Source organism: Mixophyes fleayi, chromosome 4 (genome assembly GCF_038048845.1).
Source record: "Mixophyes fleayi isolate aMixFle1 chromosome 4, aMixFle1.hap1, whole genome shotgun sequence".
Taxonomy (NCBI): Eukaryota; Metazoa; Chordata; class Amphibia; order Anura; family Limnodynastidae; genus Mixophyes; species Mixophyes fleayi.
Genome location: NC_134405.1, coordinates 64,930,675 through 64,955,006, shown reverse-complemented (window position 1 = coordinate 64,955,006; position 24,332 = coordinate 64,930,675). Strand labels below are relative to the sequence as shown.

Sequence of the window (24,332 nt, the reverse complement as noted above, 5' to 3'; positions counted from 1 at the left end):
CAATGGGAGCTACCAAAAAAGAAAAGCCTTGGATAAATCTTCAGTAGTAATTGGCAAAACCCAGGAACCTTTGTACAGCTTTCAGATTAATGGGCCGCACCCAATCCAAAATGGCCTGAACTTTACTTGGGTCCATAGAAAATCAGGTAGAGGATATTATATATTCTAGGAATGATACACTCCGAAATTCAAACTCGCATTTTTAGAGCTTGGCAAAAAGATGATGGTCCCATAATTTATGGAGAACCTGCTCAACATAGAGCCGGTGCTGAGACTTGGAGTGGGAGTATATTAATATGTCATCCAAGTATACAACCACAAACTGATGAAGGAACTCCAAGAGAACTTCATTAATGAGGTCTTGGAAGACAGCTGGTGCGTTACAAAGACCGAACGACATAACCAAATACTCATAGTGGCCGGAATGGGTATTGAAAGCTGTCTTCCACTCATCCCCTTCTCTGATGCGGATGAGATTGTATGCCCCGCAAAGATCAATTTTGGTGAAGATGGTAGTACTTCTAAGTTGATCAAACAGGACCGAGATGAGAGGAAGTGGGTAGGTGTTTTTTTATAGCAATTTTGTTAAGGCCTCTGAAGTCTTGGTTTCAGGACCAGAGAGTGAATACAGTCTTCCTTTTGGTAATTTAGCACCCGGAATTAATTTGATGGCACAATCTATTACAGGGTTATGGAGGCAAAGCCAGGGATGCCCCAGTATTAATGGTACAGACGGGCAATTGATGAGGTAGTAGGACAAAGTTTCTGAGTGAAGGGTTCCCACTGTCAACTGTAGCGGGGGAGTTTCACAGACCTTGCCACCTGGGAGTGGCCCTCCATCTAAGCCACATACAGTAATAGCAGTACCGATACCTTTGTAAGGAATCCCAGATGATTTGGCAAATCCAATGTCCAGAAAGTTACTGGCGGCACCACTATCTATAAAGGCCAAGATATCAACGGAATGAGCACCATAAGTGATATGTGCGGGAACCAAAACTGCATTTTTAGATGAGATGATCTGCAGACCTAGGTGAACCTCCTCCTTAACTCCTAGGCCAAGTCCTTTCCCGACTTATTAGGGCAGGAACGGGAAAAATGACCATTGATGCCACATTAGAGACACAGACCTTGGCTTCGTCTTCTGGTTTCTTCTTCTGCAGAAAGACGGTAGGCTTCTAATTGCATAGCCTCTTCAATGTCCACTGATGCAGGAACAAAGGCTGATGAACATGAAGGTACCTCCTCTTCTGCCCTTCTCTCCTTGATCCGTCTGTCAATTTTGATGGCGAGCTGCATAAGATTTTCCAAAGATGTTGGAGAAGAATACTGTACCAAAGCGTCTTTGATCTGCTCCGACAAACCTAAGCGAAATTAACTGCGCAATGCGGAATCGTTCCATTTGCTGTCGGTAGACCATCGCCTAAATTCGGCACAATATTCATCATCAGAGCGCCAACCTTGCTTTAAGGCCCTAAGGTGAGCTTCGGCTGAGGTCACCCGATCTGGATCATCATAAAGCAGGCCCAAAGCATTAAAGAATGTATCCACGGACTGTAACAAAGGACTTGCAGAAGCCAGACTGAACTCCCAGAACTGGGGGTCGCCTTGGAGAAGGGATATATAATTGCGATCCTTTGCTGCTCTTAACCTGAAGAACGGGGTCTTAGCTGAAAAGAGCTTACAACTTTCTTTAAAATTGCGGAATAAAGCTCTCTCTCCAGAGAAACGGTCTGGCAGATTCAACTTAGGTTCTACAGCAGGCGCCAGGGGAACTTGCTGGGCTTGAGAAGTCCTAGAGGCTTTCTCTTGTGCAGATAAACCATGCGATAGTCCTTGGACCACCTGGTTCAGGGTTTGGATCTGTCGTGCTAAGACTTGGGTTGGAGAGGGATTCGTCCCCTTTTTCATCCATGGATAATCCTCTCCAGTAATCTCACGGGCCGGTTATAATGTTAGGGCTCACGACCACCAAGATGAGCTTTTAGAACAGTTTAGAGTAGAGGTCTTCACATTTAGCAGCCGTCTTTCTCGTAGAGCTTTATATGCTAACAGGTACTCAGAAGCCCCCAGGTTTTAAGCTCAGAGTAGTAAAAGCTCATCAATGATGACCGTAGCGTAGATGGAACCGGAGGGGCCAGCCCAGACTGGAGCGGGTGGTCAGTAGCAGGCCGAGGTCAGAGGCCCGTAGCGAAATAGCGAAGTCCCGAATACAAGCCAAAAGGTTAGGGTCACAGGCAAAGTCCAAGGTACAGGCAAAAGGTCACAACGGAAGATCAGGCAGACAGGAATCCAACAGCAGGTCAGCAACAGCACAGGACTGGAAACGCTATAACCGGCAGGGAGGTCCAGTCCTCCCTGCCTTAAATACCCAGAGCAGCCAATAAGAACAAGGCAGCCCAAGCTGACCTAATCAGCCACAGGAGGCTGATCTTCACGGACCACATAAAACTCCTATATTTACAGTCTGCCCAGTTTTTAAACCCCGCCAAGCTCACTGGTTCTTGTTCTTTTTGCGGTTCCACCATCAACTTACATACAAGATAGGGCATAAGAACAAGAAAGCTGATTTCCTCTCTCTGGCCTTTTGCTCCATCCAAGATTCTGAAGAACCCGCTAAGCATCTTATCCTGAACGCCAAGTATCTTCTCTCCTCTACAGTGACTCCGTCTACTATCCCACCACCTGGAAAAACCTTCATATATTCCTAACTCTGGAAGAGACTCCTTCGTTGATTCCATGCTTCCCGTTTTGCTGGTCACGTGGGTTATCTCAAAACCACAGAACTTATTGCTCTGAGCTACTGGTGGCCTGCTCTTTGGTCAGATGTCAGAGACTATGTGGCAGCCTGTAATATCTGCGTGCATACAAGTCCTGTCAAAGGTCCTTGGGATTTCTGCTACCTCTGCCAATTAATGCTTGGTCATACATCAGTATGGACTTCATCACTGACCTACCTCCTAGTAGAGGCTTCAACACTATTTGGGTGGTAGTTGACCGCTTTTCTAAAAGATTTTATTTTATGCCTCTTGATGGTCTTCCCACCTCTCCAGTTTTGGTGCAACATTTTGTGAAGGAGATATTCCGTCTTCACGGTTGTCCACTTGGAATAGTATCCAGCCGCGGAGTCCAGTTCATTGCTAAATTCTGGCGAGCTCTTTACCAACTCCTCAATATCCGCTTCAGCTTCTCCTCGGCCTACCACCCTCTATCAAATGGAAAGTCAACCAAGACCTCGAGACATTTCTCAGGATCTTCTCTTCCGCCAATCAAGATAACTGGTCTGACCTTCTACCCTGGGCTGAATTCGCCCATAACAACTTATTTCATGAGTCCACATCTGTTACACCCTTCTTTATAGTTTACGGTCTGCGTCCCCCCCTTTCCAAATTTTTTTCCCTCCCTACCACCCAGGTTCCTGCAGTTGACGCTTTTCAGCAAGATTTTGCATCCAGTTGGTCTCAAGTCTTGACCTGCCTTAGGAAGTCTTCGGATCATTACAATGTTTTGCTGACAAGAAGCGGCAAGCAGTCCCTGCAGTGAGGATAGGAGACAGAGTCTGGTTCTCTATCAAGAACATTCGGCTCAAAGTCCCTTGCATGAAGTTTGCCCCGTGCTTCATTGGACCTTACAAGTTCTTACAGGTCATCAATCAATTTAAAACTTCCTGCCTCTCTTCGCATCTCCAGTCCTTTCCATGTTTCCCTACTTAAGCCATTGGTTAACCATTTTCTTCTCTCCCACCGTTTTTTCCTCTCCCCTTGAGATTCAACAGGGACAGGAATTAGAAATCAGTCAGTGTTAGAATCCCAGTTGCTGATAAACCTTTAAAGCCGAGCTAGTAGAGGTCTTCACCTTTAGCAGCCGCCTTTCTCATAGAACTGTATACGTTCACCGGTACCTGGATGCCCCCAGGACTTATCTCTATGCAGTAGAGGCTTATCAGGGAAACTGCAGCTAGGAACAAAGTAGCTGGAAAACTGGAGGAGTCCGGGACCAGACTAGGATAGCAGAACCATGGCCAGAGGAAGAGTCAGACGAAAGGCCGAGGGTCAGGGCTGGCAGAAAACAAACTGGTTCAAAGTTCAGACAGAGGTCAGGGTCACAGACAAAGAAGTGTTATCCAAAGTCCAGGCAGAGGTCAGGGTCACAGGCAAGGAAGCAAAATCCAAATCCAAGCAACGAGGACCCAATCAGAATATCTGGAAAGGTAGATCAGGGAACAAGCAGGTCAGCAACACACAGGCAGTGGATGCTATAACCGGCAGGGAGGCCAAGCCCTCCCTGCCTTAAATACATGAACGAGCCAATATAAAACTGGGAGGCACAGGAGGGAAAATTAGTCCTACCAGGGGACTAGTAAATATATGATTTGCGCACGCGCCCGGCTGCCAAGGTTGCGGGTCGCGGCGGTGAATCGAGTGTCCCAGCCATCGCAATGGTGACGGCCGGGACAAAAATCGGAAGTGACATCCCGGTCATCATGGTGATGTCTGGGACGCGTCTAAGGGGCCAGAGCACATCGCGGCAGGGCCGAGCTGCCGCGGCTCTTAAGAGTCAAATCCTCTGCTTCAAAAGATCCGGAGGTGGAATCAAATATTTGGTGGACTGGTGTCACAAACTTACCTACTCCTGTGCTGCTGATTTCTCTGCCAATTGTTCTTGGTTGGGTTGTCACATGATTGTAGCTGGGAGGCGGCATATACTATCTGCAGACTATATAAAGCTTACCTGGACACTGCAGCCTTGTCAGAGCAACCCAGCTACCACTTGGCATCTGGCTCTCCCTGTGTATCCTTGTGCTGCATTCTGGGATTTCCCTGTGTATGATCCTTTGGATTGTTAAACCTCTGCATCTAGACATCATCATCATCAACATTTATTTATATAGCGCCAGCAAATTCCGTAGCACTTTACAATTGGGAACAAACATTAATAAAACAATACTGGGTAATACATATAGACAGAGAGGTAAGAAAACTCTGTTGCCTGTGCTCCTATGTATCCGACCTGGCTATCCATACCGACCACTTTGCTCTCTGTGCTCGAGTGTATCCAACCCGTCGACTCTCCTATGTGCAGTGTTTCTTCAGTGTATCCGACCCAGTGTTTCAGATTACAGCTTTAGATTCTTCTGAGTGTGCTGCACCACTTCAGCTAACTAAATCCTGCTTTAACTCGCTTTACTGCGCTACAGCTACAGTCTGCTCTCCCTGGTCCAGCCTTGATCTCTTACCAACCGTCTGTCATCTACCATGTCAGTGGGCTAACCTAAGGGCCGCGACCTGTGGACCTCTGGCAGCAAAATCTATCCTGCCTTGCAGCGGTTCTTGGTGAAAACCGAGGGGTTTGTTAGACTCCATGCCTTGGGAAGGCCAGCGCTAGAAAACTCCTAGAATCATAACAACTGGAAGGGATTTGGTCTCAAAGAACACTCCTGGGTCAACGCTTCGGACATCAATGCTCCGTTTTACTACAAAGATTCAACTCCAAATTCCTGGGAAGGCTGGTTCTAGGTGTCCAGTGTCCACCTTTAAAGGGTGGGCACTGCCACACGCCAGACCTGTGGTCCCCTTAGCCGTGGTCCAGCAGTCTTACCTGCCAGGGGACTGCGACCTGCGGGGCAGAGGCAGCGATGTCTATACCTTTTTGCAGGGGTCCCTGGCGAATACCATCTGCCTCATTAGACTCTGCACCCCTGGAAAGAGTAGTACCAAGCCAGGTAGATCTGAAGAGCACCTATCCTAGTTACTTTGACACTTGTACAGTGCACAACCAATGCGTTTCACAAATGAGGGCAACTATATGCAGATGGCAGGACAAATCAATATGTATACACATATGATAACATATGAGTTTATATTATTGTGGGATAACGGTGTAGATTTAGTAGCTGAATTTAATCTACTTATTTGTTGTTGTTTTAGAGAGTAAAGGTTGTACACATCTTCAGTTTGGACCCCCAAAGGAGCAACTGTCATTGCATGTTCTACGCACCCTTGGATTAGTTCCTGAACATGTTGAAACCAGATCCCTCTACAGTCCTGTGAGACCCTTGCTGGAACAGGTGAGATGGTGGTAGCAAAGTTATAACTGGTAAATTGTTTTCATAGTGTGATCATTACAAGGTAATAAGCTTCTATATATATAAAAAACACTATGGAAAAAGGGAGTACTTACTACACTGAGCATAGAACAGTACAGTGAAAAAACTATATACTTGAATAAAGTAATAAAATATATAACTGACACATGGTATGGAAAAATGCTTTTTCTTATTAGGACATAAAGTGAATACTTAGCATGCATATTATGGTAAAAAGGAAATACTTTATAGTACATGGTAAGCTAAAAATATAATTATTGAATATGCACACTATGGCACAAAAGTAAATAATGTACACATCAGACCCAACTATTTTTATTTACAACCTAATATCAAATGCCCAACTGAAAAATCCTCATGCACAACCACAAAACCTCATAATACCCATAATAATATAATATGGTCCATAGTAATATAACCTTTCTTGTCCTCAAAGAGCCTCATAATACTCCCATACAGCTTCATACTGCCACTGTAACACCTCATGATGCCCCATATAGCATCATAATACCATCATACAAACCTTTAATGCCACCACAGTCTCATGTCTAGTGTATTCACAATTTTGCCAGGAATCTGATGCTTCTCCTGCCTCTTGGCTTCCAGGCATCTATAATCTCGGATAGGCTAGAATTTACAAGTAAGTGGCTGTAAAATGAGAAGACTACACTGTAGCAATGAAACTTGTCATGGTGTCTATTTTTTCCAGCTGAGGTAGCTGGCATTGTGATGAAACTTCCTCATGTGCCTACGAAATCATGGGAGTTGGCATGATGTGAAGGAATGAAGATATGATGTCCAGGAATTAACAGCTGACGTAGTTTCCGAACCACATATTTTATGAAGCTTAGCCAGCCCAATTTAGAATCATGATGGACCAGAATCATAACGCTATTGCTAGTTACGTATTTTCAAATACTGATAAGACAAGTTGTTTGGCACCCAGGGCAAAGGTGGCAAAATGCGTTCAAGTACGTCTTATTCCCATCATTACATTTCATATGTTATGACCAATGGGGCTCCACCCAGCAGCGATGCAACACATTAAACCAGAAATGGTCCCTCACACAATATACCAACTCAGTGAACCTCACATAATATACTAGCACAGTTCCCGTGTGCAGAGTCCGTTCTTGTGACCACTATGTAACACATTCTTGAAATGAATTCCATGATAGACTTGCCAGACGCAGTTGATAATGGAGAAATTGAGGGTGGTTCAGCCTTCTTCCAAGCGAGAGTGATTTGACATTTTGTGGCACTGAGAATGTGCATGATAAGATTCTGAGTGTGTTTGGGAACATCAGGGATGTGGCGCAGAAGCAGAGAATAAGAAAAAAAATCGGGGATGGAGAACTGCTTATTATTGGTGAGTAAATGATGAATGGTCTTCTAGAGGGGAACTAATTTTGGCCAATGCCACCAAACATAGGTCAAAGTGCCAGTATGACCACACTTAGGCCAACACATATGGGAAAAGTTGGGGAATATGGCATTGAGTCTATGTGGAACCAGATAACATTGGTAGAACATTTTCTGAGCATTCTCACTTATTTTCACTCAAACTTGAGGTTTTGGATAGGTTTAACCGAATTTTATCCCACTCCTCAGGGTCGAGTGATTCCCTCATATGCAGCTGCCATTTGAGTTTGTAAAGGATCTTTAGGAGAGCGTTTGTGCTTGAGGTATTAAAGGTGGAAATAAGCCCTCTAAATGAGGATCTCAGAGAGCAGATTGATACTAACGATGAGAATAAGTCTAAGCAAGGGCGCCAAATGGTGTCATAGAAGTGTTGGAGGTACTGATAAAAGCAAGATGAAGGAAAGTGAAGTCCCTTCTGAAGGCTGGTAAATGATGGAAAGAATTTGGAAGGAGGCAGGGTCATTCAGGAAATTAAAAAATATGCAGTACCCACACCAAAAAGTGAGCAGGGGAGAGCCCAGTGCAGAATGCACGATTATTCCAAAGAGGGGTCATACGCCATGCATTAGGAGCGTGATTATAGGCATTAATAGTATGAGACGAGATAGCTAAGGAAAATGCAAGAGTGGGGGGTGGAGTTAGGTAAGAGTCTATGTTGCGGTTTAAACCACAGTAGGGATGAATGGGAGACGGTATCAGTGATGGAGGCTTCGATTTCAACCCAAACCCTAATCTCAGGAGGTGTATGGAGAAGTACGCTTTGGGTAAGATGAGTGGCACGGTAATATTTAAGAAAATGAGGGACCCCAAGGCCGCCCTCTTCAATAGGTCTATGGAGAATATTCATCCTGGGTTTTCTGGCTTACCAGATGAATTTGGTAGCCATTTGTTGAAGCATCTTAAAGAGTTTGCAAGAATTTTGAGGAGAAGAGTCTGAAACACATCTAAGAGATGGGCTTGAATGTTCATCTTAAGAGATGCAATCCTGCCTGTCCAAGAAATGGTGAGCCTATCCCATTTATTAAGGTCTGACTTAATACTTTACAGAAAAGGAGGGAAATTGGTGGCATAGAGCGGTTTATAAAATCTAGTGAGATAAACACCTAAATATTTAATTTTGTGGGGTTGCCACTTGAAGGCAAAGTTTCAGATTTCAGATGAAGGAGTTGCGAGGGAGGAAAGTTTAAATCTAGAATTCCTAATTTGGTGGCATTAATTGTATAGTTAGAGAGTCCAAATAAGTAGAGGTCCTTAAGTAACTTCAGAAGAGAGATCTGAGGGTTAGTAGTGGACAAAAGGATATCATCCATGTATAATGAGAGCTTATGCTTGGAAGGGCCCCAAGATATCTGTATTTTGTCGTATTTTAAGAGCATTGGGTTCTATCATGAGGGAAAATATGAGGGGGAAAGCAGGCAATCCGGGCGTGTGCCATTTTTGATTGCAAAGTAGGAGGATCGAAAGCCATTGGCCAAGAGGCGGTGTGGTTAAAATATAGGGACGCAACGCCCCGAAAAAAAAGGGCTCCTCTTGCCCATGGTTGCAAGAGTCTGGCACATGTAAGGCCGTCCCACCCTCTGAAACGCCTTCTCCGTGTCTAAGGGTATAATGATATATTTTTCATATGGAAATCTGATGATAGTGATCTAATTGATATGGTTGAGTCTGTTAATGGGGCACACAAAACAATTAAGTTCACACTGGATAAACGTTCTAAGGAAATACCCTTTTTGCATGTTTTGGTGTCAATTAAAGATCACGTCAATTAAGTATAGCAAGAAGGATCATATCAGAAGATACCAAGTTTGATGAAAGACATGATGAGATGCTTGAAACTGTAAATAGCAAATGTACACAGTGGAAATGTAAAAAAAAACAACAGGTACCTATTGTGTGTGAGGCAATCAGGGGTGTTTTTGGGATGCAATTGTGGTGGGGGCCCCTGGAGGGACGTAGCATGCTCCCCAATGTGGTATGACCACTCCCATTTTTGTTCTGACTATCTCCATGATGATGTTGGGAGATATGTCAATGGGCTTATTAAAGCATGCTTCCTAGTACCAGTTGTCCAAAGTAAAATTTCTAGCTACAACATGTAGAAACAATGGGCATAGCAACAGTATTATTGCTTCACACCCATCACAGTGTAAACCGGTCCCTTTGAGACACCACGTGTGACAGCAAGCATCCTTGGTGTCTTGGCTATGTTCACCAAACCTCAAGGGTAATTAAGGTGAGGCTCATTGAATACAAATATAATACAAGCACAATCCGAAAGAAAAAATAAAAAAAAACACTAACTGTGAAAATCCAGTAGGTAGACATTTTTACAATAGCAGGCATAAAATATAACAAAATATAACAATTTTGATGGCAGGTGCTGAGGGAGGTACGTCTACCCTGACGTGGTGGCAAATTGATGGAGCTTTTGCTAATTTTGCCTGCCGAATGTATATGATAGACTGCTATTACATTTATTCTCATACTTACACTATACATTGTTTTATATTCAGATTGGTTTTGTTCTCCATGTTAACACTACCATTTGCACTAATGTTCCACAAAACAATGTTTAATTATTTACTGTGTTAGTCCTACCATGCATCCTGGACTCCTGATTTCCACACATACCTTTTTTTCACTTGGTCAATGCCAGTACCACTATACTAGGACCAGCGTCAGAGACCTTAGGCTTTTAAGCCATCCCCTCCCTCCCAACTGTGACCTTAGCCCTTGTTCCCTCATCCAATCTGCAGTCCTCTCACTTCCTTCCTATTTCTAACCCTGGGACTGACCACCAGGGCTCCCCACAGCCCAGACTCCTGGGCTGTCTGGAATGAGAACTCACAAAACTCAGAGATCAGAACCCAGCATTGGGCATTCCAGCTGGTGATAGGCCTTCTTTGGTAACGTCGCATCCAGTTACCTCGTTCACCTGTCACTGTAAGTTTCATTTCGAGACCACTTCAGTTCCCTCCACCTTAATGCCCGTCTTGGAAAACCCCGACTTCTCTCCAGGGCAATGACTCTCTTGCTCTCTTGCTTTCTAGACTGGGCAGGAAACAGGTATCAGGATGATACGAGATGTTCTTGCTTCTGGCCAATGCATCCAACTGGCGAATCTACAAGAGAAATTTGACTTCCCGACCATTAGTCCGTTTGCATAACTGCAGGTGAAGCACTATGTCGATTACCTTTCCAAGTCCGATGTTACGAATCTCTAACTCCACTTGAGTCTCTCTGCATTCACAACCCTCTTCCGAAAGGCATTATCTCTATTCTTTATAATTTCCTCATCACCTCTAAAACAGACTGCTACCCCTGTACATGAACTTAAATGGGAGGCTGATTTGGGCAGGCCACCAGAGGAGTATAAAAATACAGTTGTTGTCAGCGCTTATCCTGAACACTACATATATGTTTGTATCTAGCAAAATGAAAACATGAGGCATTAGTTCATATTTTGATCAAAACATTTAAGCTTGCATCCCAGCGTCAAGAACACCTTATTGTATGCAGGTCCTATACTGACGTATATGCTTTAAATACCATTAAAATCAGATGCACTCACCTCCCAGGTACAGGGGCCTGAAACTAGATAGAGTTGGCTTGTGAGCCACGCCCAAAAGAGCCTTAAATAGGCCTTATAGACAGCTGCTAAGAAAACAAAGGCACTATCTGAAACAAAACCAGAGAAGAAATACGCCCGCGCTCAGTATATCCCATATTATGTATGGTACCAGCTGCGTGGCAATATAAATGCCCATATATGTATACAAAACAAGAACAAAAAGATAGTTTTTGTCAGCGCTTATGTTTAACACTGTATATATGTGTGTATTTAGCAAAACGAAAACATGAGGTATTGGTTCATATTTTAATCAAAACATTTAAGTCTGCATCCCAGCGTCAAGTGCATCTCATTGTATGCAGGCCCTATATTGACCTATATGCTTTAAACACCATTAAAATGCAGTTAAAATCAGATGCACTTGCCTCCCAGATACAGGGGCTTGCATTTAGTTAGGGCTGGCTTGTGAGCCACGCCCAAAAGAGTCTTAAATAGGCCTGATAAGAACTGCTAAGACAACATAAAGCAATATCTGAAACAAAACCAGAGAGGAAATATGCCCACGCTCAGTATATTCCATATTATACATGGTAGCATGGACGGAGTTCTATACCGCACACAAGCCATCTGGGCCTGGGTTCTATATTATATAATGGTCACCAGGGTCTAGACTCTGGATTGTAGAGTTGGCCACAAGGGAGTGGGCTCTGTATTGCACAGTGGCCACCAGAGACTTGTTTCTATATTGTACACTAGCTACCAAGTAATGGATTTTGGTATAGTAACCACAAGCCAAAATGTTCCATATTAAATATTAGTGACAAGACAATAACCTCTGTAAATTGAACTTGGAATGGACTCTATATGGTTTACTAGCTGCATGACAATGGGTTCTGCATTGTTCACTAGCCAGCAAAGATTGTACACTAGCCAGCAGAGAATGGAATCTAATTTGTATACTAGTCACAGGGTCATTGTGCTGGTATATTTTGTGGTGCAGGACACTCTGTTGCTATATTGTATGGGGGGCCACTATTCTTGCATCCATATTTTGATTTGAGTGTACCTTATACTTTCATTCACTTGTACTTGGAGACGGGTGTCTACAAGTAAGTTCGATACAGTAAGGCATGGAGGTGCAAGTTAAAACCTCCCTTAGAAATTAATCTTATTTTGGCTTAAATGCATCTGTCAATAAACATTTTAGGAGGCGTATCATTGAGCGTCTAATAGGCCTGGCAGAATTTTTAAAGTTGATGATGGTGTCGGCCACATTTTTGCACTGGAAGTATCCATACACAAGATGTCACAAGATGTACCTCTAAATACAGCCGCAGAAACTTTCTGCATGTACGTGAAAGTCACAATTTTACGTTTAACTCTAAATGAAGCCTATAAAATTTAATGTGTAAACATTGTTGTGTGCAGCAATAAAAACCCTTGTGTGACACCTACTAATCAATAATTTATATAACTAATGAGAACACAACCGCAATATATCACCAGTGTAAAAGGCACGCAAGTGGTTTACCCTATACTTTTTACACTCTGACTCTGAGTAAGAGAACATGTCTACGTTATGCAATGCAAGTAAATATGTATCTTTTTTACAATATCTGATGAGTTTTATAAATAAAATACAATTCCTTTAAGCAATATTACTCTTTTAGGCACAATTCTATTGCTGGCATATTGTGATGAAACCAGGCTTAAAGTATTGCTCTGGGACGCACAGCTAGCCTACCAGGTACCTTATCGAAGGTTCAAATTCCCCCAGGCAAATATCCAAAATACTATATGTAGTTTTATTTAACAAAAAGGTAGCACCAAACAAAAATAACATTTAATTAATAAACTGCAACAAATCACACTACAGTCTGTCACAGTCAACACCTCACCAGTATCCTAGTCGCTCTCAGGGGGTACTGTCCATCTAAGCTTCGCCTGGAACACCGACGCTCTCTCCTTTGAGGCTACAAGAAAAGCAGCTGTCCTGGGTCACTGTCAATCCACTTTTGGCAGACACACAGCTCCCCAAGATCTGGAGAGAGATCAGAACAAAGGCAATACTCCAGGAACCAATTGTCCCTTCTCTATCAGCTGTCAGAGAACGAAATCTCAACGCCAGTCTCACTTCAGCTACGAGTGGGTAGATAATTCCAATTTGCTGTTTTGGAGAGTTGTCTATTAAAGGCACAAATGACATTCTGTGGAGTTCTAGAACCTGCCTGATTGGTCCTTCTCTGTATTTACCTTTTCACAGGTAAACATGCAGACATTGGGATAGCAGATGAGTCACTCCTGATACAAATAGGTACAGGAATTGATCTGTGGTTTTCACAGAGCTTTTTTTAAACAGGAGAGGTCACAATCCAGAGATGTTACATTTAAATATATATTTCGGTTATCTGTGAACTACTCTGCATGTGTACAAAAATTAACCAAGCCATGCTCTATCAGACATGTTAAAACTTTAAAATACAGTATACACAAGTTTAAACATACCCGTAATAAATATATGATCTAAAAACATGATGGGGAACCAAAAAGATAGATAAGTATATGGTTTTATAGTCCGCACTTTGTGAGAAATGAGGTGCCGACTAGTTGGGATGAAATTCACCCCACGTTTCATCACACATATTTATCTCTAATGATCATTATTAGACCTGTCTCTTACCTTAGTGTCTTGTAAAGAGGGTGCAAGGTTTAAGCTGGTAATAAATGAATGTAATAAAATATGTAAAGAACAAGGATGGTTTTCAGTTTGGATTCATAACGAAGTCTCTTTAACAGGGCAAACTACAGATGTGGGTGGATATTTTTCCAAAGAGTCTGGGAGCTCCTGGGCCACCTTTTAACATTTCGCCGAGAATTCCAAACAAGTAAGTTTTTAATATAGCCTGCCATTGTCCGATATATTATGAAAACACATACATGCAAACAGTCTCGATGTTTGCAGAAAAGTACCAAGTTTAAGTGGTCAAAAAGTCACAGCCTTTCAGAAAATGGTCCATGACTTCACAATAAATGAGTGTTGGGGTAAATTAAGTAATCTGTAAATTTGTCCCACTGTTTCAATTGGGAATTATGAGAAGTATGCATATTGTTTGCATGTACATAACTACTTGTTAGATGTACAATTTGTGTCTATATGTGCTCCATAACAGGCCTCCCCTATATACAGCATCAATCTACTGGTGCAATGTATAACTATCTTATCACACAAAGCAAGACCCGTTTAAATCAAAACATCAGTAAATTTAATGACATGTAAAAAAATGTGAATTTTTCAATTGTCAGTAAATAAAATTAGAAGTCAGTAAAAATGTGCCATCCCGTGTAAATGCATACATAAGTACCAAACTGATGCCTTTTGAGACACTGTAGTACTGTAAACCCCTTTGTTTCTTTCCCTTTACCTTCTTCTCCATATGTTGTTAATACTTATTGGAAACATGTTGATATAACATAATAATAAAGCTCATTTACAACAATGCAAACATACAAACCTGCAGAACAATTGCTCTTTTGTAATGTCATGTGTGCATGCATCTGGCACCTGCAGGGGTTTCATTTTGTGGGGTGTGGTTTTTCAAATGAGATAAAAAGGTGTGTAGAAAGCAGATTTAGGTGGGAGCTGCCTGCTCTACAGGAGGGTGCATAGGCTTTCCTCCCAATAAAAGGGCTTAATGTTTCCATCACCCCGGAGGTGGTGCAGATCTGATCTCAACCTATACTTCGAATTTTGCTTCTTTCTGTTGAACTTATACAAAAAAGCTCATTTCAAGGCCAACAACCGATGTAATAAAAAAAAGTGGCACATGAATAAAGACAATCCCAATGTCCCCACATTGCCATTATTAAATTAGGACAATAAAAGGCTAAACCAAGCAGTTTTTTTAGGAAAAAAAAAAAAGTAAGTTTAAAGTAATAAAGAGTGTCCTAATGTGGTGGTAGGATTGGACTCTGAAGTGTAGTTTCACTCATTCTACTATGAACTTTTTAAGGTGGCATAGATTGATATTCCAGGGGTAGTCCCATAGACCAAAAAGTGCCTCTGAACCACTAGGCTGACTTCAAGCCCGTTCCCTCCCCTGTAACCACACTTGCTAAGCAGTGGTGAGCAGGACATACCTCCCAACATTCCCTGCAGTTGTTACAAATGTCCTAGTTGGCGGGACGGTTGTAGTCATTTAAGCTTAAACAGGCAACATTTTGAAAAGCAAACTCGGTCATGGCGTTTAAGTCCAGATCAAACTGGCCCAAAAATCATGATTACACCATGAATAAGTTCAAGGCTCTTGAACCGGCTAAATGCAACTGAATTGTGAAGTGGTTCAAATAATCTGAGCACCACTAAAACATTCCAGGAGCTTATCAGATATGTATTTGGTACAAGAATTTGATTTCACTTTGGACATAGGACCCTTTAAATAAGTATACTGATTAACAATGCAAGGAACCTTTCTGAGCATGAATGTCAATAATCTCACTCCACAACATCCTGTTTCTGCCTTACTTTCCAAATAGGGGATCATGTATGTGCCTACTCTATACTTTGCTAGGAACACCTTGGCTCTGCCCAACTCTTCCCCTCTACCTGTGCAAACTTATTCTACACAGCAAACACTGCCATCTTGCACCATAAACCCATTTGCCTCTAGACACACTTGCTCAAAATGAAGCGCATGGTGGCTGCTTTGCACTGCACCAATTCGTAAATAACCTCCAGACAATGACATGTTCAACTATCTTGTTTGATAACTAAAGTGTACAAGTGTATTTCTCACTGGTCTCCTCTGCTCGCTAGGTATGTTTTAAGGTGCGTTGTTTGGCAAACCCAGGATGTGGATCTTCATGATACCAGTGTTTTTGGTGAAATGATGAGTGATATCTATGTAAAGGGGTAAGAAAGTCTGCAAATGTAATATCAAACTTTATGCTGACAAACATGCAGAGTAAACAACTGGATACACAATGTGCCATGCACTAAATTCCTCAATACACATACCAAAACACAGACAGTGAAAGCTTCTGCATGTGCCAGAAATAAAGATAGTAACTTATTTGTATGGATCTTTTTCTGCAGGTGGATTGATGGGATGGAGTTTGACAAGCAGCGTACAGATATCCACTATAGGTCACTAGATGGCAATGGTGTCTTCAACTGGAGATTTATCTTTAAGTTTGAGTACACTGATGCAGAGCAAATGTGTGTCATCCATAGGAGGGTACATATACATTTATTTTCCTTGTTAAAATGTAATATAACTTTGCAATTGAACATGCTGTGTAAGAAAGGTAAATTTCCTCTGCCCAAAACCACCTCCACATTGTACTCAAAGATGTCTGTTGGGAACCACTTATGCATTACACTTTCCTTCAATATCAAACATTACTTATATACAGTTCAACATATGGGGCCTGATTCATCAAGGCACGTATCTGACGATTTTGACCATATGCCAGTAAACACAGGCCTGTCTGCTCAGTCTTTGAGCGCAAAGGACACTTATTACAGTCCACAATTTAATGGAGTGAAAGGGGCATTTACCTGTAATCAATCTACAGTAAGGTCGTGCCAAACTGAAGCACACACAGCCACGTCCGAATCAAGCTCTGGGCATCGCAAAGTTACTTGTGTTTCTGCTGTATCTCTTGCTCCAGCTACAGGGCAAGTTCTAGTGATGACAGTCTCGTATGCATGCTATAACATGTGTTCAGTAGAGATTAAGAATATCCTAATAAATGTATTTCATAGGAGAAAAAAAATGTTAAAAATTAATTTTTTTTTGTAATGTTTTGTCATTAAAGCCTATATTATTAACAGGTGACATTAATTGTGTGAATTTATAACCCACATAGGTATTGGACGTATCCTGCAGTGTCTTGTGTAGTAGAGCACAGCAGACTTCTACCGATATTCATCAGTGCACGTATCTTCAGATCCGTTCCCTGTTGAATTCATGAATACGAAGAGCCGATTTACGTGCGTTTTCAAACAAACGCATGTTACATTCGGAATGCGTGCCTTGAAGAATCAGGCCCAGCGTGTCTGAACATGAAATCATTTATTCCTTTGTCCACCTTTCCAGGATCACCTCTGGAGCTTGGACAAGAATGCAATTTACCTTCCGCCTAAACTCATCATCCAAGTCTGGGACAATGACAAGTTTTCATCTGATGATTTCTTAGGTAACTTTTCAACTATAATTCATTAGCAAGGAAGGAATATGTTATTCAGGTTTATTAAGCAAATATTCTCTCTCTCCAAAAGGTGTACTGGAGCTTAACCTAGCCCATGTCCCCCGTGCTCCTCGATACCCTGAGTATTGTACTCTGAAGACATTGAAAGGCTTAGACACAAGATGGGGCTTTCTCCTATACCTGTTTCCAAGCTTGTCCCATCCTTCCTTCTTTTCCCTATTCAAGCAGAAGTCTGTAAGAGGCTGGTGGCCTTGTGTGACACAGCATAATAGAAAACCCCGGCTTTCGGTATGATTGATAATAGTTGTATTGCTATGAGGTTTTTTTTCTAACAGATTTCTTTTGCTTGCCATAAACACTGCATCTAATTTTACATACACACTAATAAAGCCACATACAGACACAGCCACTAAACACCTGCATTTAGATAGCATCACCAGACTTCTGTATTCAATATTTAGTTTATATCTAACATATTTATGTAAATGTTTAAGAGGGAATTGCACACATAATTTAATTCATATCCCCCAAGTGTTAACAACATGATTTGTAAATTATTGTTATTATTATTACTGTTGGTAAAATAAGCATTTATTGAAGCAGTGGCGGAATTACCATTGCAGAGTGTGTTGCTATGGTGCCTGGAGGAGCCTCCGCACTTTCTGCAACAGGACTTCACTGGAAATGAGCCAACTGACGACCACCACCAAATTTTGCTATGGGGCCCAGTGATGTTCCAACCCTGTATTGAAATTGGATTTAATGTATCTTCTTATCTACTTGTATAGGGGAAGTTTTCTGCCAATGAGTATCAAATCAGTTTTAATAGACTAGTAGTACAAACTCTCACTTTCCCCTCTCTCCCCCCTCCACTCCATTTTATATTAAATAGCTGGGCTGTAGAAGAGAGGGGAAGGGAGAGAGAGTCCATAGGAGGCGGCACTCAAGGATTTCCATACACAGGACTCCAACAATAGGTGTTTAATGTAGATTTCCAACATTGATCTTAATTGTTATTAGGGGTTGCCCAGACAACTAAACTGCCCAGCATAGACGTTGTTATTATTATTATTAATCTTTACAAGGTTTCCGCAGCGCCATACAGGTTACAGACTGTATGGTCCACTTACAGAACAATAAACGAAAAGTACCAGGACTTAAAAGCTCCAAACATAGCATATACATTGAAGATGGAGCAGAAGAATATGTAGAGACAGGAGGGAAGAGGGCCCTGCTCATGAGAGCTTACATTTTAAAGGGAGGGCAAACAGACAGGATGCACAATAGGGAGTCAGATAGGAGCAATCGCAAGAGAAGCGAGAGGTGGAACCGGGAAATAGAGGAAACAGAGGAGAACAGGCATGGAGAAGAGGTTAGGTGGATGGCTTGTATGCTTTGAGGAAGAAGTGAGTTTTAAGTGACCATTTAAAGGTGCACAAATTAGGGGAAAGTTTGATGGAGCAAGGAAGGTTGTTCCAGTGGAGGGGGGCAGCCCGGGAGAAATCTTGGACTCTGGAGTGGGAGGAGGTGATTAGAGTGGAGGAGAGGCGACGGTCATTGACCGATCGCAGGGAATGGGACGGGGTGTGGGTAAAGAGGAGGTTGGAGATGTAAGGGGCAGTGGAGTGAGAGAGGGCCTTGCAGGTAAGGGTGAGGAGTTTGAAGAGGATTCTGTAGGGGAAAGGAAGCCATTGAAGGGCAAGGCAGAGAGGGGAGACAGAAGAATAATAGCGGGAGAGGAAGATGAGTCTCACAGCAGCATTAAATATAGACCTGAAGGGGGCAAGGTGGGAGAGGGGGAGACCAGTGAGAAGGTTACAGTAGCAAGACGGGAAATGTTGAGTGCATGGATAATGGTTTTAGTGGCTTCCTGAGAAAGGAAGGGCCGGATGTGGGCGATACTGCGGAGTTGAAGGCGACAGGATTAAGCGAGAGATTGAATGTGGGGGGTAAAGGAGAGGGAGGAGTCAATGGTGACGCCCAGGCAGCGGAGAAGGGGAACAAATGAGATGGTGGTATTGTTAACAGTGATAGAGAGAGCAAGATGGGAAGAAGATTTAGAAGGAGGGAAGACAATGAGCTCAGTTTTAGCAATGTTAATTTTGAGAAAACATGAAGACATCCAAGTGCAAATGGCGGAAAGGCAGTAAGATATACGAGAGAGAAGCAGGGGGGAAAGGTCAGGAGAAGAGATGTAAAGCTGAATGTCAACAGCGTAGAGGTGATATTGGAGACCAAAAGATGTGATGAGAGCACCCACGGAGGTAGTGTAGAGTGAAAAGAGTAGAGGTTCAAGAACCAAACCCTGAGGAACTCCTACAGGGAGGGCAGCAGGGGGGGGGGGGGAGATGAACCAGAAATGGATATGAGAAGGAGCTGTTGGCGAGATAAGAGGTGAACCAGGCAAGGACAGAGCCAGAAAGGCAAAGAGATTGAAGGGATTGCAGCAAGAGGGGGTGATCAACAATGTTGAAGGCCGCTGAGAGGTCCAGGAGGATGAGCAGGGAGAATTGGCTCTTAGATTTAGCTGAGATGAGGTCATTAGTAACCTTTGCCAGGGCAGTTTCAGTGAAGTGGAGGGGGCGGAAGCCAGATTTGAGAGTCAAGGAGGGAGTTGATCGAGAGGTGCCTAGTGAGGCAGTTGCAGACTACCCTCTCGAGAAGCTTAGAGGCAAAGGGGAGAAGTGAGATGGGGCAATAGTTAGCAAGTGAGGTGGGGTCAAGATTGGGTTTTGTGAGAATGGGAGAGATAAGAGTATGTTTGAAAGAAGAGGGGACAATGTCAGTGGAGAGTGACAGATTGACGAGGTGAGCAGGGTAGGAGCAGGCAGTAGGAGAGAGGGTGCGGAGGAGGTGGGAGGGGATGTGATCCAGGTGACGTTGAGTCTAATGATACCAGGAGGTTCTGTTTCCCTCATTGGCTGCATGCTAACAGCGAGGCTTGGCCTGTGCTGCTATGTGTGCCGAAGGAGTCTTAGAGGGAAGAGATAGCGGGACACAGTATAAGTGGTTTATATAAAGTGTGCACTATGGTTTATTATGTGCATTATTTCCCTGAGGAAAGTTATGTATTTGTAACTGATACTTTGGAAATCTACATTAGACACCTATTGTTGAAGTACTATGTATGGAAATCCTTAAGTGTCACCTCCTATGGACTCTATTTACAGCTTCATCTTGTGAATGAGCGCTGAGGAATACAACAAGGTAAAGTACGACATACATAACGTTGGAGTGCCTGCCATTTTGTCAACCTGGGGCACCGGACCAATGATGCAGTGGTGGTCTTTGAATAACTTTTTAATCTCATCATCAATACAAACAATCCTGTTATCTCCTAATGAAGTTACAACCTAAGGTTCACTTAATGCGGGAAGCTCCGGAATGGAAGCAAAGACATCCCAGTTCTGGAGTACCATTTTGTTTACCTGATGTGTTAAGGCCTGAGACAAGGAAGGCTCTATTGCCATTTTAAGCGCTCGCTCAACCACACCTACCAGCGCATGAACAGGGATCTTATCTTGTCGACACTTGAGAACACTACTTTGAAACACTGTGCCTTCTTTCTCTCTTAACTTATGTATCCTATTTTTGCAAAAGGACACTTGTGAGCCCTTTTCAACTATGATTGTACTTTAACAGAGTTTTCTAGCAAACAGAACAAGCCCTACAGAACCTTTTTATGGCTAGGTGGACTCTGGGCCATTAAAACCTACATAGAATTTATTCTCAAGTTCTATGTTCCCCTAAGCGGCCACCACCCACCTGAGTGTGTGCAATTTTTAACACTTAGGGTACATGAACCTGTGGAACTACAAATTGTTCTACCTTTCTCCCCTACACAGTAGCAATACGAAACACATTTTTTACAAAATACCATGGCATACAGCCTGCCGAGATGACAGTTTTTGCAATGTCAACAACATTATTAGCCAATTTAAAGACATGTTGTAAAGTCACATCATTTCACTGGTGAGGTGCAAAGTTCTGCAAAGGTGACAGTTGCTGAAAGTCAGACCAGTCTATATCCTCACCTGAAGGCATGTCAGGATCCTCTGCACTGTCATCAGCTAGTGCGACTAATGACAATGACTTTACCTTTATCCTCTGCGACGCCTTTTGGATTATTTGTTCAGAAGTTAAGAGGTTCATTAACTGTGTCTCTTTAAGATTGGACTTACGACCAGTGAATCAGTTGTAGATATGTCCACCGGGGCTTGCCCATAGAGAACCTCATGGAATAGTGGAAAGCCTTGTTCCAGATGAACCTGAAAGGGTAAATTAGGGTGCTTTGGCAGCCACTACATTCACGGTTTGGCCTTTAAGTGTCATGGCCACAAGTGTCCTTTGAACAGTGGTAGTCAGCATGACCAGGACAATGCTTACCCCAACGCGGCGACCCCGAACGGCTACTTCACGTCCTGCCTCCAGGATGGCTGCTGTGACCGCCGACTGTACTTTGCTTAGCGTTGTACATTGTCTATGGCCGCATACTTACATTTCCACTTTAACAGCAAGGAGAAGAGCGTCACGGTTGGCAGTGACTGGGTTAGTCCCTGCCCCCTTTTTGACAGCTATGGCTGCCTGCGGCTGCACACTATGCAGGTCTGTTCGGCAGAGACAGGCAGTGACAGTGTGCTGCCCGGCCGCTCTGATTGTGTTTTAAACACAATCAGAGTGGCCTGCACATAGTGTGCAGCTGCCGGCAGCATGCAACTGCTTGGGAAGGGGGGGGAGGCGATCGCCCCCCCCTGGATCTGCCACTGCTTGGGGTTCACACAGACACTCATTCCTAGTGTTTATTAAGTCCCTTATCTCATCATTCAGCAGCTTGTTAATTTTTTCCAATGCATTTTTCAGAGAGGATGCCAAGGCCACCTCTGCATCAGCTCGGTCACGTTCTTCTGCATATCTGGAAGAAAGAGTATTTTCCTCTAGGAGCAATCGCTCAAGCTCTTCATGTGTAAGGTGAGATGGAAGATACATTCTGCATTAAAGATTCTGTTGTAATATACAACTGTTACCAATACCTATAACAAGGATATCACAAATAAACCAAACACCAAGATATCACTGTCACGGCAATAGGGTTTCTGGGATCCGTCTTGGGACCCTTGGGACTAGCTGTGAAAGGAATGTAGTGGAAACTGGGAGGCTGGATGAATGCCTTGCACATAGAGCTTGCTCTAATCCTGTATACTGGATGTTAGGAGGAGGAATGCTGTACTGGACTCTGTACTGAAACAGATGACTGGAATCTGGACCTGATGGACTGGAACCTGGACGTGGGAACAGGGAGGACCTGAATACACGACCAGAGACTCAGTCCCTATAAGAACTCAGACAAATATATTACCACAGCTGTAACTGGGAAGATTCAGAACTCAGGCAGAGGATATACACCGGTGGCAACCTCCTGAACAGAATAAGCCTGGAACTGGCCCTGGACAACTCAGAACCTGGGTTAGGCCTGGAACTGGAAGTTGGTCCCCTGAGACACAGAGATAGCTCCAGGAAGTGGATGACACAGAACAACAACCTACTACCCCAGATAGCCTGTAGGAGAGACAGGAATAGATTGGAATAAATAGCCAAAGTTTTTATTTCAGCAGGCAGAATGAATACCAAATCACACAGAGGATTAATGGTTAAAGTTTGTATCACAGCAAGCAGAGTGAAGCTGAATTCACACAACGGAAATCCATATAACAGCAAACAGGAACTCACTCAGAGGGTAAATGGTTGAAGTGCATATAACAGCAACAGGATGACTGGTAAATGGTTGAAATCTGTATACAGCAGGCGGAATAAAGCAGCAAACAAACAGTAACTGTGGTAATCTGAACCAGGAACTAGGAAAGTGTTGCACTGGCAATTAGCTGAGTGTAGGAGGAGACTCTTAGTCTGCAATGGAAGCTAATTTGGTGAGGAGATCAGGTGTTCAGACTCAACAGGATGTTTAGCAAATGTCTCACCCAAGATGCAGACTACAGTACTACAGACAGAAGTCACGCTTGTCCCAGGATAGAATGCTGCATTAGACCAGGAAGGTGATGTATGGTGATATGGTACCGCCAAGGGGTGTAAACAGAACCAAGACCCCGATTCGTTACAATCGCCAGGCTTCAAGGAACCCCCATAGCATCCCATAGTCAATATTACATTAACCACTATATTATTCAATGGAAATTACTTAGCTGGACCAAATTGTAGAAGTCCCCAGGCCAAGTTGTGGTTTTAAAAGTGGGCTCATGCAGTTGCCAGGACAATCACAAGGAAGGTACAGCAGTACGCTGAGCATTCGACAACCCAGCCAAGATGTAAAATCTGACTCAATGGACTTCCATACACTTTTCTCTAGGTGCTATAAAATCTATGGGAAACTGCTTTCAGACAAGTTGTAATTCTGTAAATTGGTACAGAGGCAGTTTCTATAGCAACCCCAATGATGGTACACCAGCGCGTTGAGGATACCTTAAGTCCGGTCAAGCTTATACCTTCTATGGGAATATGGATTCCTGGCTAAGCTGTACTTTTTTCCTGGGCCAAGTTGTAAGTTCCTATTCAGTAGCATAGCAATTAAAGCAATGACTGTCCAAGCTCTAGAAAGGATCTAGCCAAGCTCTATATAATATTTCCAGCCAAGTTATAGCTGAAGTTATTGGTTCTAAAGCTGCTGCCTCTGCAACAAAGCCCTCGGGTTCTTCGGATCATTCTGATGTCTGACTCTTGATCAAGAAAAGACAGGTAGGAGTGAGCACAGCCTCTCCTGACTGCGTCAAATGTCAGAATTTGGAGGATTGTCAAATTCCATGTAAGTAATATAATACATTGGGCCTGATTAATTAAGGAAAGCAAAGCAAAATAAAACATGAGTAACTTTTAAGCTTGGCAAAACCATGTTGTATTGGAGGGTGGGGGTTAAATTTAAAATGTGAGGACAGATTTGTAGTTACAGTAGGGCATGTCTTAGATCAACTTTAAATTCCAGTAAGCTAACAAGTATGTGTGTGCTACATGAAA

The 24,332-nt window shown here is 43.0% G+C and overlaps 1 protein-coding gene across 4 annotated transcripts in view; it reads left to right on the top strand.

Moving 5' to 3' along the window:
- The window catches only part of FER1L5 (fer-1 like family member 5), a 676,118-nt gene that overhangs the window by 646,944 nt on the left and 4,842 nt on the right, over positions 1 to 24,332 (top strand). For all 4 annotated transcript variants that reach the window (XM_075207347.1, XM_075207349.1, XM_075207348.1 and 1 more), the window contains 6 exons: positions 5,928 to 6,067; positions 13,896 to 13,984; positions 15,913 to 16,008; positions 16,192 to 16,333; positions 17,198 to 17,297; positions 17,380 to 17,597. In XM_075207347.1, the coding sequence (XP_075063448.1) occupies positions 5,928 to 6,067; positions 13,896 to 13,984; positions 15,913 to 16,008; positions 16,192 to 16,333; positions 17,198 to 17,297; positions 17,380 to 17,597 (785 nt within the window). The remainder of the gene's footprint in view (positions 1 to 5,927; positions 6,068 to 13,895; positions 13,985 to 15,912; positions 16,009 to 16,191; positions 16,334 to 17,197; positions 17,298 to 17,379; positions 17,598 to 24,332) is intronic.